This window comes from Athene cunicularia (assembly GCF_003259725.1).
Source record: "Athene cunicularia isolate RWA chromosome 2 unlocalized genomic scaffold, athCun1 chr2_part2, whole genome shotgun sequence".
Classification (NCBI taxonomy): domain Eukaryota; kingdom Metazoa; phylum Chordata; class Aves; order Strigiformes; family Strigidae; genus Athene; species Athene cunicularia.
In genome coordinates, this window is record NW_020799096.1 from 4,348,346 (window position 1) to 4,367,725 (window position 19,380).

At 39.4% G+C, this 19,380-nt stretch overlaps 1 protein-coding gene across 6 annotated transcripts in view; it reads left to right on the forward strand.

The window, feature by feature from the left end:
• ARPP21 (cAMP regulated phosphoprotein 21) overlaps positions 1–19,380 on the forward strand; it is a 140,119-nt gene that overhangs the window by 93,443 nt on the left and 27,296 nt on the right. For all 6 annotated transcript variants that reach the window (XM_026843874.1, XM_026843875.1, XM_026843878.1 and 3 more), the window contains one exon: positions 7,545–7,671. In XM_026843874.1, the coding sequence (XP_026699675.1) occupies positions 7,545–7,671 (127 nt within the window). The remainder of the gene's footprint in view (positions 1–7,544; positions 7,672–19,380) is intronic.

Below are 19,380 nucleotides of genomic sequence, written 5' to 3' on the forward strand. Positions count from 1 at the left end.
CCCCCCCCATAAAGGCTTAGCAGATTTTTAGGCAGCAGGAAACTTGCAGAGCTTCTAGTTTCCTGGGTTTCAGCAATTCCTTCCCTATCCTTGAACCATTTTCTGAACATATGTTCATACTCCAAGGCACATCTGCACATGAATATGAAGGCGGAGGGTGAGTAAATATCTGTAGTCCTTTTTCCCTGTATATATACCAAAAGAGCAACATTGCACATCAGCCCAGGTAGTCATTAATCATATTTAATTGACTTGAACATGTGAGATGTCACAGATCAGTAATTTTAACTGTCTTCCTGAAGACTGATTATGTTTTACTGTTCACTACCAAACATCTCTACTTGTCTCCTGGGTACCTTTACAGAATATTGAAAGTGATTACTGTCAAGAAGTAAAATGCACAAATGACTTTCTGGCCCATTTTCAAGGCATACACTTTAAAAAGCCAAATTTCTTTATCCAATTATAGATAACTTCCTTTAAACTCTACTTTAAAATGGTATTAATAGTATTTCTCCTGTTTTCATTTTATCCTTTGGAAGAAAATATATAAAAAATAAAGTAAAAGTACTTCATTTCTTTTAGTGTAAAAGTAGTGTAAACTATACTGGGTTTTTTGTTTGCCACTTCTTACTGAAAATCTCCAGTTGTGTTTGTTAATGGGATCCTGTATTGCCACAGCAATGAAGAATTTATACTGTTAAAATGTTTTGAGTGGGCTAGAGATCTAGTTAATTAGATCACTAATTAACAATAAAAGAAATCTGAAGACTACTGAATACTCATATCCCTGACTCTGGCATCTGTAGTTTCTGTTGCTAGAAATTATGCAGCCACTTCTGAGAGAAGCAAAGGCTTGCAAAAAATAATTTTTAAGGAGCTAAAGTTCAGTGTAATGTGCTTTTTTTTTAAACTGAATATATTGCAAGAAAACAATTTCACTGTTTGCCAAATATAGTATCTAAAAAAAACCAAAAAAAAAAAAACCACCAAAAAAAACCCCAAACAAAAAACCCCAAAACACTTGAGAGGAAAAAACAACCTGAAGAGCAGATTCCCCCCCCGAATCCATCTCCCCATCTAGACTGTGTCTCCTAAGTGAGTAAGTAGCGGCTGTCCAGGTTTCTCTCCTCATGTACAACCCCACGGTGCCCTCAGTGTTTTCGAGCGCCGTTTAATCAAACCTCATGACACTTCTAGTGAACCAGATAAATGCAACCACCACCATTTTCCAAGCTGTTCCCACAGCAGGCCAGGCGATGCGTGGCCGGGCTTTGCCGCGGGAGCGAAAGGGGCTGCCGCGTGGTGCTGCCAGCCGTGGCGGGGTGCACCCTGCACTGCCTCCTCTCCCACCTCGAGGGATACCAGGTTTGCAGCCCGCCCTGGGGTCTCTGCTAGACCCCTCCTCGGTTGACTTTGCAGAGGCGGTTTCGGCCGCAGCTCCTGCCTCGTGTGGCTGAGCCTTCATCACCCGGGGCGGGAGCATTGGATTTCACCCTTGCCTGGGCAGCGGGGTGCAGGGTTTTCTCTCAGGCTGGTGTAGTGTTACTTTTTGAAGCTGCTTTCCCTCATTAATACTGGCTCTGGTGCTACTGGAGAGGCAGATGAACTTCTTCAGGGGAGAAGTGATAAGGAGGTGCCTTTTCACATATAGGCTGCTGTAGGACAAGTACCGCACTGATGTGTCTAATGGCCGCTGTGTCTCTGTACCGCAGATACGGTACGTATGGGTGTTTTCCTCCTACCTAGGAACAAAGTGGGAAGTTACCAAGGGCAGGAAAATACCTTCTGGGTTTGCAGCAGCTTTGATTATTTCACTGGGGAATACTTTGTCCGCAGGGGGTGTGGAAAGGTAAGAAATTCAGTGCTGTCAGCTTCCTCTGCATCCGCTGCACCGTGTGCATCATTCATCTCTAGCTTGTCACTATTCTAAAAAATCCTTGTCAGATACCTGTGTGGAAGAGGGTGCAGCAGGGCTCAGTTCCTGCTGCTCGTGTCCCTGTACTGTGAAAGCACAGTGGCCTTGGTCTGCTGGGAGGGAGAGAGGGCAGCAGCTCTCTGCGTCTGCATGCACAGATGGGAACTTCTGATCAGCATTTCCAGTTTTAATTAATTCTCTTCAGCCCTAGAACATGGCACAGTGGTTTGGATGCCACTTGTAGCCTGTGTATGGCAAATAGAGGATACCTCTTGTAAAAAGATGAACAAAGCCTTGGGAAATAGTAGTTGCTGTGCTCTAATATCTCAGCTTTCTGTGCAGGACAGTAAAGACACCAACTCACTGTCCTGCCCATGGCAAAACTTCACTGTGGCAGTGGGTATTGGCAATCTGAATCACCTGTTACTCTTTTGGGCTTAGATGCAATAGCAAGGCTGCTCTCAGATGCCAAATCAGGTGGTCTGAGGCAGGCTTAAAAAAAGAAGAGCAATGAAGATGGCAATGCATGAAAAATGTGATGCATAAATCAATGCAATGCAATCAATGTAAAAGCACTTTTATATCTTAAGTATTGCTGTTGAATTTATACCAGTAAAAAAGAGGTTTGATTCTAATGGCTAATTACTTCCTGAAAATGTGTTGCTCATAAGGTTCAAATAGGTTGTCTGTGGTGCACAGTATGCTGTTGGAAAATAACAGTGAAAACTTGTGTGGATGTCCTGTGAGTATGATCATTTCCTTTTGCACCTGAAAGGAGGAGAAATAAATGCTCTCCAAGCCTACAAACCCAATAGTACTGCATTTCAATTATGAGCTTTTGCATTAAAGTTCAATTAAGTGTGGCTTTACAGCTGCTCTCCAAGCTTCTTTCTCCCAGTCTGTATCAAAGCAGAAACAGTCTGAGTTTGAAATGACAGGCCTAAGAAGTGGTGAGAGGACCCCTTGAGTTTCTTTTGCTGCTTCTTTCATCACAGCTATTCCCCAACTTGACAAGGAAGTAATGATTTAATAACCTGAAAATAATGATCTGTTGTTGTTCAACCAATTGGAAAAAAAGAAAAAAAAAAAATTAAAACCCCAACTGTTAGTGTGAGTTTGCTGAAAAGGACTTCAAGCATCAAATGCCTGTTTGCTTTCTGTATCATAAATAGCAAACATACATCTTTACTTTCTCTATTTTCTTCTGTTTTCAATTTTCTTCTCTTTCCAATGGTTCTTCTATAGCACTTACGGGCCCAGGCACTTCAACAAGGGTCCTCATTTGGTTTTTGCAGCACTTTCTCAATGGTGCTTGTCATTGCTCTGCCTCTGCAATTGAAGAAATGGGAAAACTGCAAGTACTATGGCAGGGGGAAAGGATATGCTCCCTTATAAGTTATTTTCACCTCTGACTCATTCTTTTCCGGAGGTATACTGACAAAATAATGTCCAAAAATGAGATGGCGTGAATTCTTGGAGAGGCTTGGAAAAGTAATATACATGTTGAGGAATTTTTCACCTGAATTAGTTGTGTCATCATCAATTCTAGCTGTCTCTTTGCAGAAACCCCCTCCTTAAAGATTCCATAGCTATCCTAAGACAGAATCTTTATTCATAGCATGTCTTCTCTAGGAAACTTGTAATGAAGATTGGGTAATCACTGCAAGTGAGTGGGTCTTTCTTTGATGATCTCAGAAAATGATATTCAACTACAAACCCACAGTTGTTGTAGACAAGCCTTTTTTTGCTCTTTTTTTTTTTTTTTTTTTTTTTTTTTTACCGTTACTGCAATTGTTATGGGGGGGCAGAAGAAGAGAAAAATCCTTGACGAGTGACTGATCCCAGTCAGTTAGATATTGGGAAGAGATGGTAGCTCCATGTGTCTATCCATCACTGCACTTTCTGTTGTCTTCACTCCCATTTATGCAACTGTAGCTGTCATTAGCAATAGTGGCAGCATCACTAATAAAGGTGTTAGTCCAAACCTAACTGGATATCAGCAATGTCAAGAGAAGGTAGAATACCTGCTGATAGCAGAATTGAGCTGTAAATTAGTAGGGACAGAGTTTAGGAAAGTTAAATCAGCCTGAAAGATGCGTGGAATCCTTTTCCTACCATGAGGAAATAAAACAACATACCTGTGAATGTAGTGCTGTTAGATAGCAGTCCAAGGGACACCTGGCCTGTTAATGGGTTTTGAACTCTGTGTAAACAGAACAAAGCAGAAAGCCAATGCTATACTGAGTCTCTGCCCATCATCTATAGACAAAGCACATTAGAAGGAGAAAAAAGTAATGCCTCTTCATGCCATTTCATAAGTGTCTCTGAAGTGATGTGTCCAGTCCTGTTACAGTTTAAGTTAAATAAAGAAAATGCTATATGTAACAGAAAAAAACAGAATGTGTTGGAATTGTCAGCCTACTAACAAGGAAGGTATTCACCTTCAAAATAAGAATATCCAAGAGGGTAAGGATCGTCTGTCAACTATTTCCATGGTAATTATTAAAGAGGGGGGATTTTGTTCACTGTCAAGGATTAAGATCAAAAAACTTTTTTTTTTTAGGTTTTTTTTTTAGGATAACCATATCACTGTGTTGGTGTGCTTGTTAGTGCAGTGGAAACATCCAGGTTCTGTAAATGAAATATGTTATACAAACAAAAGGTCCCAGATGGGAAAGCAATTCAAGTACAATTTGGTATGTCAGTAGGCTGCTACAGAATTGTACTGTTTTTTGTTGAAGAGCACATAAGCAGAGGTGTTAGTAACACTGATGCAGTGAGAAACTAAAAAATTCAAGAGGGTCAGAGTAGACGATGTAAGTGATACTTGTTATCTCTGATCCATCTAATTCCACTGTTCACTAAAGTAATATCAGAAAGGACAATAACATGTTTCAACTACTGACACAGAGATGTACTCAAGAAAATGAGTAATCATCCAAACCCCTCAACCACGAAAGACCTATTTTATACACGTCTATATTTTACACCAAGGCCGTCTTTTAATGTCTGATCTCTTAAAAAACAAAACAACCCCACCAAAAACCAAACCTCTTCTTTGTAAGTCATGTGTGCATGATTACAAGCAAATTCATCTGTTAATCTTTAAAAGTGAAATGATTTTTTTTTTACCCAATACTCCTACTATTAACATTTTTCAGATTGATAGATTGCACTGTGATAATCTTCTAAGTGGGATATATTACAAATGTATTTCAATGAATGGAGAAAATGAGAAAGAGGAAGAAAAACCTTTGACTAACTCTGAGGTGGTACTTGTGTGCCAGAAATAAATATGTTTCCAAATTATTCTGAATGCTTCAGTGTACATGTATGGTTTTATGCTAGGCATGTTCAACTATAAACTTCACTTCAAAACTGATATTCTTTAGGCTATGTTTTCAAGTTAATACCTACAGAATCTTTCCACAAGAGAGAATTCACATTGTTCTCATGTGCTCATGTATTTTCAAATATCTAGGGGCTTGTCTGCACAAGGAAAATGAGGAAGTTGAGGGTAAATCAAATAAATTTAAATCCTTTAAGTGAGATTAAGCTGCTGCCAGGAGAAGTGAGAGTATTTCCACAGGGGTTTAATATTCTTTAATTTGTAGAATACAGTAATAGAAAATAAAGAATATTTGAGAAGATGTCTATTCTGTTCCCCTGCTCCTAGGCAGGATCAACTACTTGCATTGATTTTACTTAGACCGAGTCTTCTCGCTTCTTTCAAGTCTCCTATTGTAGAGTCTTGCTGAGAGCCACCAAGTTACCACAAGATGAGTTTATCACACAAAACGTGCCTGATCCATGATTTACACTGCCATGATGTTTAAAGAATGATTTTGTACCTTAAATGTTTGTGTCAACTTTCCTATACCTGGTGGCTTTTTCTTTAAACAAATTGGGCATGGCTTTGTCCATTTTACAAAGACATTTTGCTTTTGTTACTTTTGTCTCTAACAAAACAAATTACTCTAGAGAAGGCTGTACCCATTAGGTGTCACTTGGTATTGTCTGGAGGGAGGACAGCTTACAATGTTTTCCAGTTGAAATATTATTGTTTTTCTGGTATTTGTTTGAATCTGGCTGATATTACTGGGGGGTGAGGGAAGAGATTTCCATTGATTGAGAGAAAATTAATTACCTTGAAGAATGAATGGATATTCAGCCTCTTGATTGACAGGTGATATTGACTGACAGTCAGTCTGGGGGATTTCACTTCATCAATGACACCAAGACCAGCTTTGTTGATCCTGATACTTTTCCCACCACAGTTACCCATGCAGTAGTCTTCCCCTTGCCCAATTAGCCATCCATTTCTTGCCTAGTCTTTTGTATCAATGCCTGTTCTTTCTCATCCAACATTGTCTCTAGGAAAAAGTCTGATCTTTCTTATGATGTCTTAGCAGTATACAAAAGGATACAGTTACCTTTACTCTGCTAATACTTTATGTGTAATCAAGTTGAACAAACTGTTCCAGGGACAGTTCCTCCATGCAAATAAAATGGGCATAAATAGTTCTTATTTTTGTAAGAAAAAAAACCAAAAGCATTTGGTATGACTCTGTGCATATGTATAAGTAGGATAAACACTACACACAAGGAGAAAAACAAATTGTATGATTTATAAAGAAATGCTGACAGATGTGGCAGAAGTCACAAGAGAAACAATGTTCTCTCAAGCCTCTGTCCCTCTGCAGTTTGTTGATATTGTACGCTGCCAAAGTCTGCCAGGTAACTACAGGATTCACTGCAGCTGAAAATAAAAAATACTGAGTGCTTTGAACTTGCCAAGGATCAGTTGAAAACCATTTAGCTCACATGTCTCAGTAACTGTGGTATAGCATGTAGAGGAAAAATCTTTAGCTCCAGTCACCCTCAAACGTCCATGTTCACCTAAGTGATAAGGTGATGTAGTACACGTTGCTCTATAAGGACAATAATAATACATTTTAAAAAGCCCACCAGCAGAGCTTGCTGATATCCTCAGCTCCTGCAAGAAAACTATGACTGTTTTTTGAACTGTTGTATTTGCAACAAGTGCAAGAGTGTTTTTACAGGGAAATGTTCTTGTAAGGAAGGACGTAGCTGCAAAACAAAAGCATGAATTTAATAATCGTTTCATATGAGCGTTAAGAGCACACACTGCCATCTTTCCCTCTGTCTCGCTTCTACATATTTTTTACTCCAGGCCATTCTTTGCTTCAAATTGACCATTTTCTCCAGAATTGACTTAATGGTTCACATGCTGTCTATATCTATTATGTTGATATGGAAGGTGTTGTTTGCATCCATTTTTCTGCAGCATTTGATATTTTAATGGGATTTCTTTGGTATATGCATGTAGCTTTTTATGCATTCTGTGTGGGTTTGTCTCTTTCAATTAAAATTATTTTTCTTCTGTTTCTTAAAGTATTTGCGATGAAATTTGGTCACTGATAGCCCTTTTCCTAGCAAAACAGAAAGCAAGCAGCAGTTCTTGAAGAGACACAATGAACCTCTCTTGATTACTGTTACTACTAATATGTTTGACTTCAACTCTTGCTCCCTTTCCAATTTTGTTTTATTTTGTAAATCTTTGAGCTTGGAGTTTGCAGTTAGCTGCTGTTCTCTTTCTTTGCAGATGCCTGTGTATTATTACCCATCTGGTCAGTACCCTACCTCAACAACTCAGCAGTACAGACCCATTGCCTCAGTTCAGTACAATGCACAGCGGAGTCAACAGATCCCACAGACTGCACAGCAAGCAGGTATTTACATCTGTCACTAGTTCCTTCAGCTGTTCACAGTACCTTTGCTGGTGAAACCTATGGGTTGTGTTTTAATTTCGAATCTGAACAGCAGAGGAGAAAGCTGGTCGCTGATCTATTTTTGAAAGTACAGTGAAAATTCACAAGTTGAGAAATGCTTGGCTTGGAGATACTGAGGAATAGAAGAGTGGAGGTTGCATTCTCCATCACTGCTGTCCTGCACGCAGGGCCATGGCCTCAGTATCCGTGCTCCACGTGACGGGCACAGAGAGCCAGGAGGGAACCGCTGCGATCAGTCACATTGCATATTTAAGCCAACCATTGCTCTTTGTCCCTCATCATGCAAAGCCCCCAAACATTTGTAAGTCTGCACAGTGGACGTGTTTGCAGTGGTACAGAAGGGGCCAGCCATGCTACAGCACTTTCTGCTCTCCCTGAGCCTGAGGAGCAGCAAGGTGGTTCATGTGGTTGACGCACATGGGGACCAGCTCCCCGCAGCGATGTGCGGCTGGAAGGGGGGCCGTTACACTGTAAGAGAGTGAGTAGCAGGTCTCACAGTGAACCGGTCTCTTTTCCTGCTGTGTCATGCCACTCCTGATAACACCAGATTAAGAGGGATGTAGGCAGATTTGTGCTGGTGCATGTTGGGGGAGGGCTGGGGTTGTGCTTGTGAAAGGGTCCTTGCATTTCAAAGGAATAAACAGTTTTTCTGGTTTTGGAGATTTTTTTTTTTTTAAAGTTGTTTATTGTCTTTTTCTTTAGTGCGCACCTTCCCTTGTAGGGTGTCTCAAACAGTAACTCCAAAGTGTATGGGAGGGTGTTGTTTCCCAGTAGGGCTTGCAATTACAGATGTGCCAGGTAGGACAAAGCATTCATCATTCTGTCTGGGTTTGGCAGAAACCCTTCTGAATGCCAAAGCAGGTTCCCTGCAAAGGCATCGATACAGAAGTCTTTTAAGATGAAAGTCAAGAGCCCAGACATGAGACACAAACAAGACTTATGGGTTCATCCAGCCCATCAACCTGTCTCTGTAATCTGACTGCTGGCAATTTTGTTCACACTCTCTCAGGCGCTCAGGGAAACAAAGATGCAGCGAACACAGCTATAACTGAGCAGTTTTTTTTTTTTTTTTTTTTTTTTTCTTCAGCTGTTCTATGTTCTAATAAAATTGGTGGTGTTTTGGTCGGTGTCTGCAGTGGCTGACTGTATCTGCTTTCATACCTTTGTATTTATACATTCCTGAGAGGGTGAAATATTGCACAAAGGTCATTATCTCTTCTAGCTTTTCCTGCCATGACAGTCTGGTACCAAATTTATTATCTCTATATATTGGGTATCTGAACCAAAGTGCAAATCAACTTAGATGACATTATCTGGGTCTACTGTGTTGTCATAAAACCATGTTTATCAGTTTAATGCTACACCCATAGCATAGTGAAGATTATGGTAAATGAAGTGCACAAGAGGTGGTCTGAAGCACTTGAGTGATGTATTGGAGAAGATCCAGCTATTTGATCTTGAGGAAATCCTAGTTTTAGAACACATAGCTACATTGTAGCACAGGAGCCATTCTGTTTGAGTACAGACAATGCAGAGATACAAATGCTAATTTTGTTTCTGTGTTTACTGCATCGTTTTCCTTACATGTTTGGAAAATATGAGTCAAGGAGTTTGTGTAAAATCTCTAGCACGTCAGTATTTTCCTGCAATTCGCTCTTTCAGCTGCCTGCTCAGTTGGAAACATTATTCTTATGTCTTGTTTAAAAATGAAAACATTGTGACTACGATTTAGACTCCCTGCTGTGGCAATGATTTTAAGCATTTAGCTATTCTCAGATCTTGAGACTTGGCTGAGAACAGATTCCTCAAGCTGGTTCATCTCTTTGGGCTCAATACATCCTTCCCATAGTCATCATCTGAGTGTGTGATAGGTATGCCAGGAAGCAGCTTGCAGTTTCCTACATGTCTGTTCTTAGAGATGGTATAAGGATCATTCAAATTTATTTTCCACTACATCCCTTGGTATTTGGATCATAACTCTCTTTCCAAAATGTTAGGTAATTTACAATAAAATAAAAAAGAAATTAAAGTGCAGGAAAGTATATTATTTATGCTACAGATTTATTGCAGGAGGTTCACTGTTAAGCACTGAGACCTCAAAAAACCAAATGATTCAATGATGGTTTCAGGTGGTTTCATGCCCTGTGTCACTGCGTCTGCTTTTCTTACCATCAACCTCCCCACACACATTTATTTTGCTCCTCATGTGTCCTGTAGCCCCAGCCCACCTACAAAATCCATATCTCTTTTAGCTCCTCTTCGATGCCCGGTAGCTGCTTGCTGGGCAGGAGACAATGTTTTGCCACTGTGGCAGATTGACTGGTGGCACCTAAACAGGGCAAATAACTGCTAGCTCGTACTGCTGCCTTTTGACAGTAGGGTAAGTGAGCTAGGATGTTACTCTCCTCTTTTGAACCACTGATTTTTATGGAAGTTTAGAAATGTCATGTCTTTGCAGCTTTCATCTCTCCAGCAAATGTGCTAGAAATTAGATGATGAACTCGGAACATTACTCTGAGTGGTGTTTGAGGAAAACCAGCAGAGTAATCACACTCATTTTTTCCGTCAGAAAACAGTTTTAAAAAACAAAACACAGAAATACCAAAAAACCTTTTAAATCTTGCTAGAAACTTGTAGATGACTGGGAAATAGCAATCAACAAGCGAGCATTTCAGACTGCAGTTTTGCTTCCCATGCAGACTTAGCTTCAGATCAGCGCGTGAGCAGGTTTTGAAGGAGCCAGGGATAACGAGGGGCAGAAAGATGATGATGTGAAGGACAATAGCACTGGTGAAACAGAGTGCAGGTCAGGAATACTGTGGATGGGAAAGGGGAACAGATGGGAAGGAGGCAGATGAAAAGATGATTTCTGAAATTGTTTCCCCAAAGACCTTGCAACACTTGCTACTGCTTTGGAGAGAGGATGGCTGCGGTGCAGGCAGGCCCGTGGGAGCCCGGGCTGTCTGCCTGTACCTGCTGGCTGGCTCATATGGCAGCATGAACAGAGAAACAACCTCAGCCTGGTAGCTCAGAAAATGTTTTATTAAAATAAAAAAGTTTTGCCTGCTTGGAGGCACTTATGGCAGCTTTCAAAGCAGCAGCAAGGAGTTCAAATCTTACTTTCCCCACTTAGGGCTGCAGAGGTCAAAGTTTGATCTAATGCCAGCAATTTGTTTTCATTTTTCTTAGAAGAGGTCTCTTCAGGAGCAGAGCGATATTGATGACTTTTACAGCAAACAGCTAAAGTAAAATGTCAGCACGGCATCTGTGGTGGCTAAGGGAGCCTGTACTCTCTTGTGGCTCTGGGAGGAGAACAATATTAAGTTAAAATGGCTCCAGGGCAGGAAAAAAGATGAGCTCACCTAAAATTAGATTAGAGCTCTGGCAGCAATAAATCATTTGGAGAGAAGGATGAGAACTTTTTTGTGTGTTTATTTACCTTCTTTATTATTTTTCTTCCTTAAGTGCTGGCTTGTACAAGAACATAAGTGACCCATTTCTGGCAGAAACCTGGCACAAAGAGAGACATCCATGAAGATTTTATAAAAACCTCTGCCATTTGAATTACATTTGTTCTGTTCAAGCCAAAGTGTGGTATCTGACAGCATGGTATCATGGTCTGTAAACAGAAATACTTTTATTTCACTGAGATACATGCCATTGTTGCTCATCTTCATTCCACTTCTGTACCATTTTTGTGTCCAGTCTTGCACAATGCAGTTTTTCAAAGTGTTGCTGTCGAGTGGGGCCAGGGTCAAGGCAGTGTCAGTCACACCGTGGCATGTATACAACATCATAGGTGAATCCTTAGGGTGTGTTCGGGCAGCTGTTCGCAAAACCAGCATGCTCATTTTTCAGACTATTTGGGTATGTTGATATTGCTCATTTCTGTACTCTATAACAGATGATATTTAACATAACTGTGAAATGCCCAGTTCTGTACCACACAGAAGAAAATGTTATTTCTGTATTCTTATCTAGCAGTACTCTATAAATTGCATGTCTAGCATCATCAGTATTTCATTCTTTAGTAATTATCTCTATATTGATAGTTTCGAAAGCTTTTAATCCTAGTTATTGTGTTTGAATAGAAAAATAGAGATCTATCGATGCTAAATCGGGAATGATTTGTATTTAATCATGATAGAAGAAATCGGTAGTGTGTTATTTTGTATTTGTGCCTCTATTTTATTTCATTATAGCAAGTGCTGTGCACTTCAAGGATTTTTCATCTTTAAAATGCTTCATAAACATGAGCTGGATAAGTACATGAGTATTACTTTGGGATATGCAACTGCTCTTATTGCCATTCACAAATGAACAAGCTGCAGCAAATTACATGATAGTTTCCTAGTCTGGTTCATTGTTGTGTGTCTGTTACGTGTTCCAGATAATTTCAGAGTGCAACAGAAATTTTATCGATAAAATAATATTTTGATTCTTGTCAGGGCCTCATTCTAAAAGGCAGTTAGTTTTGTAAGGTATGAATCTGTGGTGTGTGTTTCACATCAGTAATGAAGATCATCTTTTGAGGAAATTCAGGCTAAGAACTACAGTGTTTGGTTTAAAAATCCTCCAGCCAAAAGTTTACACTGTAATATTTCCAGATAAAATAAGATAGTATTTGGCATAATTGAATGGTCTGTAATTTCTGCAATTAATGTAATGATTTTAGGATTTCTCATACATTTGAGAATCAACAAATGTTGCTGTTGTTTCAGTGCCCAGATAACATGAGAAGGCTCAAATTGAATAGGAAATCTCTGCTTTTTCCTAAAAGCAGTGTAGTTGGTCGTGTACAGTAGGCAGAAGAAGTCGTTATATGAGGAAAGTACATATCTGAACATTGCCTGGATGTAGAATCCTTTCTTAATAAGCATACATGGATCTTCTGTAAACAGCAAATGTTTGTCTTGAAGGAAAGGTAATATTTCTGATGGAGTACTGTATTACTAGCCTTTACAGCTTCCAGTAAGGAGAAGGAGGTAATTGTCTCTTTAATGCATCTCTGAAACAAGTTTTAAGCGAAGGCAAAATGTACCTTAACAGAGTCCATAAATTTATTTAGGTAGAAATCAGAGTCAAATTGACAATGAAATACTGAATTTTTGCTTAATTTAATCATTTAGGTGTCAGCATAATTGAAGAGTGTTATCTTCAAGTCTCTTTCATCCTCTTTGTCTTCTGAAAGCATTTGTCACTATAAACTGATACTGAGAGCAGAAAAAAAATTGAGGAAGGAAAATGTGCAGCACTAAAAAAAAATTGGTTTGTTATCATGGTCATTAGAGAACCTTATAAAAAAAGATTGCCGCTTTCTACCTTCATTAGCAAACTGACAGGAGCTCATGGTCCATGATAGATTTGTTTGCATAATTCTGTCTATAATTTCTGCGCTTATATAAACATAAACAACTTCAATTTTTAAGTATCTAATTATCTGAAGAAACTATTTCTCCAGTGGCAATTGCTTACTGCACTACTGAAACAGATTTGTACTGAAGGTGTCCATCTGTGTTTAATACTATATTTTTTGAGCAGATACTGCTTCTCCTAAAAAGCATTGCAAGGGGTGTGTGTGTCATTTTTACAGGGTCTTGACAGTAATGGGAGGGACAGAGCCCTACTGGTTTAGATACTTAAGTGTAGCGCTGCATTCATTAATGTTGATGTAAGGCTTTGAAATTCAAAAGCATTTTATGAAATAGAAGGGACCGGTCAAGGAATTTGCAATTGCAGTAGGAGGATTCAGTTCAAAATTGTGATCTTGAAGTGATCCACACCGATATTAGTTTCTATCCAATTACTTTATGTTTAAGTTGCCCAGAAACTTAAAGCTTTACATATAAACACTTCTCTTTGGACAGTATTGTCTGAGAGAGAATCTGCAAGGCAGGGCTCAGCGCTCCTGCTGCCATCTGCCTTCGAGACTTCTGGTGGCTGTGCCATGGAAGTGCCCAGAGCAAACCTAGGGGAACTGCTCTTCAGGCTTATGCTTTTTTTTTTTTTTTTTTTTTTTTTTATCTAATTTTATGATCTGGTTCCAACTTGAGGCATTCTCATGGTATGAGAAACCCAGATCCCTTGGTCTGAGAGGGTTTTAACCCCTGTTGTGCACTGCAGAGATAGTGCTCACTGGCATCTCTGATCTTCAGGGTTGTTTTCCATCTTTCTTTCAGTGCTTTATTTAAAGTTATGAAGGAACAGAGAATTAAGCACATGAAAAAAGAAGGGCATAAAGCAAGAAACTCACTTCTCATTATATATTTTAGGGTTTTTTTTTCAAGTTTAAAGTCTTGCTTTTATAGTATTTCACTATTATATATGGTGAGTGATTAAGATTAGGTCCAAGACCCATCCACCTCCTCAGTGTTTCCTATTAACTACCTACAGGGATTTTCCGACCTCGAATTTTGCACCCTGTATTTCATTCCTCTACTGCTGGAGAAGGATTCTGTGACTGAATATTGCATTCAAGACTTTTCAGAAGCTTGCTAAGGAGCCAGGACTGGGACTTAAAAGTTTAAATTTCTAGTCTTAGAAACTAAATCCTGTTGTCTTCTGACATTAAGCAATAGAGCTGTACCAGAGTTCAGCTTTATAGAATATCTGTAATTTAAATTAATAGCAGAATTAATACTCTCACTCTCCCTGCAGCGTACTTGATTCTGAAAATTAAAAGGCAAAGTCACTTTTGTCAAAAAGCTTTGTTCTTCGTCAAATGACTTGTTTAATTATTCAACATTCACACCAAGAGAGAGCAAATATTGAGGGAAGAGAACACCGGCAGGCTCAACAGCTGTAAGTCTTAAGACAAGCATTTATTTGTTGGGTTGTTTTCAAGGCTTCTCAAGTTTTGAGAATTGACACTAATTAAAATCTAAGCCATTTCTGACAGTGTTCCTAGGGTTTCACACTAAAATAAAGATTTTTTTAATTACTTTTTTTTAGAGAATTAGTATGTGTTAATCTCATGTCAGCTAATGTACAGGAGCAAGCAGAGAGAGAAAAAATTTTGAACAGCATTGTGGAGTGGATAGGACTTCAAAATAGCCTCTGTAAAAATTGCAGAGGCCACGCTAAGATGTAGGGAGCGCTCTAAAGTGTTCAACAATGTCTACAAAGGATCTTTGTATTTCTGTCTTTTCTTTGCCAAAAAGAATCATACATCATCTCTATTGCTAATTCTGTGTTGGATCAATGCACAGTTCTCCGACTTCTTGTGATGGAATTTTCCAGCACTGAATAATTGAGAGGTTTATATTGTAGTCCTTGAGAGCAAAGACAGATTTCATCTTTTCATTTTTCAATATTTTTTAAAATTTTTTTTCTTTTCCAATACCATCCTGCCATTGCTAGAACTAGTGGAGCCCCACCATTGACAGAAATGCTAGAAGGCCTCTCTGGAGGGGCAGAGGCCATTTCCAGCTCCACTTCAGGCATGCTGCTCGCAGCAGGTCTATAGGCTGTGGGGCTCAGTTTTATGTAATTTTCGTGCAGATGAGAGCATTCAATGGGATGGAAAAGTACAGGAGGGCTTTAGGGTCTAAGCTAGTAATTGAAGAAATACTCCAAATGTACACCAGAGATCTGCACTGCAGAGGATGGGGCAGGTGGGAAGACTGTTTTGCCTTACAGTTGCTATTGATTGAGGATTTAAGAATCAAGCACACTTTGCAGTTGTAAAACTTGATAGAACATATTTAGATTGAACTTAATAGAACTTACTTGGATTGGGATGTGGCAGAAGAAATGCATATGAGTATGAGCTGTCTGGAAGAAAGGCTGCAGCATGTGTTCAATGTTAGGTCAGAACTCAAGAACAATGTTCCAGTAACTGAAGCGGTGTTCTGCTGACCAACCCTGATATGTAAAACAGTCCCAGTGCCTTTACCTGAATTTTATTCAACCTTTGTTACAGTCAGTTATTGTTTGCCTAAACCGTCTGCAAAAGCAGCATCCCTCCATAATTGCAAGGATGTTTTCATTTTGACTCACCCACGTTAGATGTATAGAATGTATGCAAGTGAGGAATTGTCTTAATTTCTCTTTTGTTTGTTTGCAAGTGAAATAAGACTGGTAGTGTGGTGTGTGAAGGAGGCAGCCCTTGAGTCTTCCCAAAGAAAGGAACTGGTTTCCTTAGCAACAGGCAAGGATATGTGATACCTCACCAAATAGTTCTTCACCTCTTCCCCAGGTCCTGCTCTCTGTTGCAGCTCGCTCATTATGCACCAGAGCAGATAGCATTCCTGCAGCATGAGCTAATTGTAATGCGTGATGGCTGGTAGCTGTCATTGGTATTGGACAGAAAATAAAAAAAATTGAATTTGCTGTCTGAGTGTCTGGTTCTAACAACAGCTTGATTATTTCTGTTATTACTAGTGATACATAGTCCCTGCTGAGGTTTCACTTCCAGTGGGTACCGCTGGCATTTATCATTATGAATGATAAGGATAAATTCAGGTTTTCTTGATGCAGACTCTTGGTCAGTGTTCCTTCGTGGCTGATAGGATGTAGACTAAGAAGGGAAAAGAGGTAATTCTTTACTCAGCCTTTGCTGCCAGTCTAAAGACCTAGCTGTAAATGTGAGTCATTTTACATTAATTCACTCCAGAACTGACAAATAGAGGCTGGTTAATACTATTCAGAGCTTCTGTTTATGAGCTGGTGGTAAGACATGGCTATATCCTCATCAGGAATATTATTTTCAGGATGGAGAGACAAAGAAGCACGCTACTCAATATGTTGAACTGAAACTCCTTTTTACACAATGCTTTTTTAGAAGTTTGAATCCCTAACTCAACCATACCTGAATAATGGGAAGTTAGATAAGCTTTTACCCCAGTTTATCTGGAACAAGCTGAGATAAGAATTACTCTAACACAGATTTTCCTTCTGTATTTTACACATTTAGTTTTTATTTTCAGTGCAGTTCTCAGGATCCTAATGTCTTTGTAACAAATACAGTCTTTTGACTACTATCATACAAGCACTTAAGAACAAGGAAAGGAAAAGAGACCATCTGTGCAAAAATTATTTTTGCACCGTAATCATACCAGGGAGCTACAGCTAGCCTTGAGAGCCCTCTGTACACTATATATAAATGAACAAAGATTTTCTTTTTACCTCTTGGGACCCAACAGAGCTTGCATCCAGGGCTAAAAGAATATTAAGGTAGGCACTGTGGTGGCTATCCAATTCAGGGCTCTTGTCCATCTCTAAAAAGTTCTTTAGACAGCTTAGGTAAATCAGAAAAAGAAAGAAAAAGCTTTTATTGTTGCAGCTGTTCATTCATTCACTACCTGTAAACCACTGGGCACCCAAAGTTCCCGCTGAGTGCTTAAAACAGTAAATAGTTTTTGGGATCGTACATGTAGGAACTCTAAGTGTACTTTCCTAAATATCACTGCTTCAGATAATTAATGTTTTTGAGAGTGTTTGAATTTCTCATTATCTTCAGTCTTGTTGTTCCTTATATTCGCTTATACAATGAAAACCAACAACCATCCCAAGAAGTGAATAATGGACTTTGCCTGTAAATAGCAGCAGTCTTTTGCATGTTGTGAATCATTTCTTTCTGAAACACCTTAGCCCTGTGGCATTACTTAAGAGGAGAAAACAAAACAAAACAAAAAACTAACACCAAACAAACAAAACCAAACAAAAAACCACCCAGCCCTTTCTGAGAAAGCAAATATTTAGGCTATATATACGTATTCTTGCTCTTTTTGTCAGTCTGTGTTATCAAAACAATTTATTATATGCTTCAGCACTGTCCTCAAGGTTTCCAAGTAGCATGCGGGTAAAAGAGAACATCTTCAATAGCATCTGCTCAACAATGCTGCATTTCCAGTTTGCTCTTTGTTGAGAGCTACCTTTCATCAGGTCTGCAGGAGTGCAAAAGGCTGGATTTTTACAGGTCCGACAAAGGAACCTCCACAAATTAATTTTTTAAGGTTGCCAAGTACCACTTTATAGAATAAGCAAAAGAGAGGAAATGTATTAAATTATAAGAAGCAATGTGCTACTTCAAAATGATTGCGGCATTAATAGTTTGTATCAAATGGCAATTTTAATTCTGTCTCTATTGGAGAAATAGAAAGCAGTTAATCTTTTGTAGCACATTGTGAAAAATAAGGGCTTAAACAGGATCTCAGTGAGGCTGTTCCTTCACTTAACCTTGAGCTGGGCAATAAATAATTATAAATGCAGCTACATCGCAAGGCAAAAGTAATTTGGTGAAATAGATTATCATCTAATGCAGGAATTAGAAATCTGAATTAGGTTTCCTGATGTTCTTTGTTCCAGAAAAGTATGAATTTGCCTGTGATTTGTGTGTAAAAGAGTGGAGCCAGTTTTACAAAGCACCTTTTATACCCAAGCTACCACCAAATGATTTGTACTGCAGTGCTGGCATAGGCAAATGCTCTTACGTGCTCTCAGCTATAACTCACGTAGAGGTTCTGATGATAGGACTTGTTTTATGGAGGGAGAATGTGATGTCCAAGGTGCATGGGTGTATTAACATCTTCTGAATAATTTCCTGCTCATCAGTGCTGCCTTCCACGAAATTTTCAGTGGTACCACATCATATAAGGTTTCTGCTCCATTGTGGTAAGCTGCTGAGGAGACTGAAGATAGGGATCAGAGCTGCTTTACCTTAAGCCTCTCTCTTCTACCCATGCAGCTTCAGGGGCTGCCTTTCCCCCCAGTGTCAGACTGCTGTTCCTTACAGCTCCCATGCATGCCGTGCAGATCTCAAAGCAGTGTTGCTAACCTCACTTCACCTCAGAGCTTTTCAGCCAGCTCGGTGGAAGCTGGACAGTGAAAGGATCAATGAAGTACATATACTGTGGGTCATCAGTTCACATCATGGAGCAGTGTACAGGATGCTCTGATAAGGGGAGGCAAAGGATGTGAAAAAATAATCACAGGAGTGAGAAGAGCTGTATTTTTCTACTCCAGAACTGTGCCACAGCATACTGGACCACTGGAGCAATAGGCAGGAGCCATTCAAGCCCCTGACTAGCTCCATAAAAATGAGAAGCCATGAGTTTGTTATGTCAGGGTCGTGTTAAGGGAGAAAACATTCCTAAGTGAAATAAAACATATATGATTCTGCTTTTCGTTGCATCGCTCATATCTATCTCCCAGAAATATGGCCTTGCAATAGAAGAAGCAAGAAACTTGTTCCTAGGAAATATAGCTAGCAGTAGCAGTGGGTTTATAGGGCACTGTTGAGTCTGTGCACTGGTCCCACTAATTTCATGGAGATACCATATGTCTGCAGTGAACCATATTTATGCTTCCATGGTGGAAACTTCATAGTGATACTCATCTGCTTTTATCTGTTTTGTCTGTGTTGACAGCGATCTATGGAAGGTTTACAAACTAAACTGAAGAGATTTCTTAGTTCTATAAAATGTAAAAAATAAATGTAATGTGCAGCTGTACACACAGTCCTAATTTTTTCTATGCAAATTTGAGACTAATCAAATGCCTGCAAAGGCTGACATGGTATGCTTCAATTAGACAGAAGTTAAGGAAGAGAGTAGCTTGTACCTTTTTTCCCCCCTTTTTTTCCTTCCCCTTTGACGTATTTACATGTTACATTATAAGGAAGAAAGTGGAAGTGCAGAGCTGTTCATT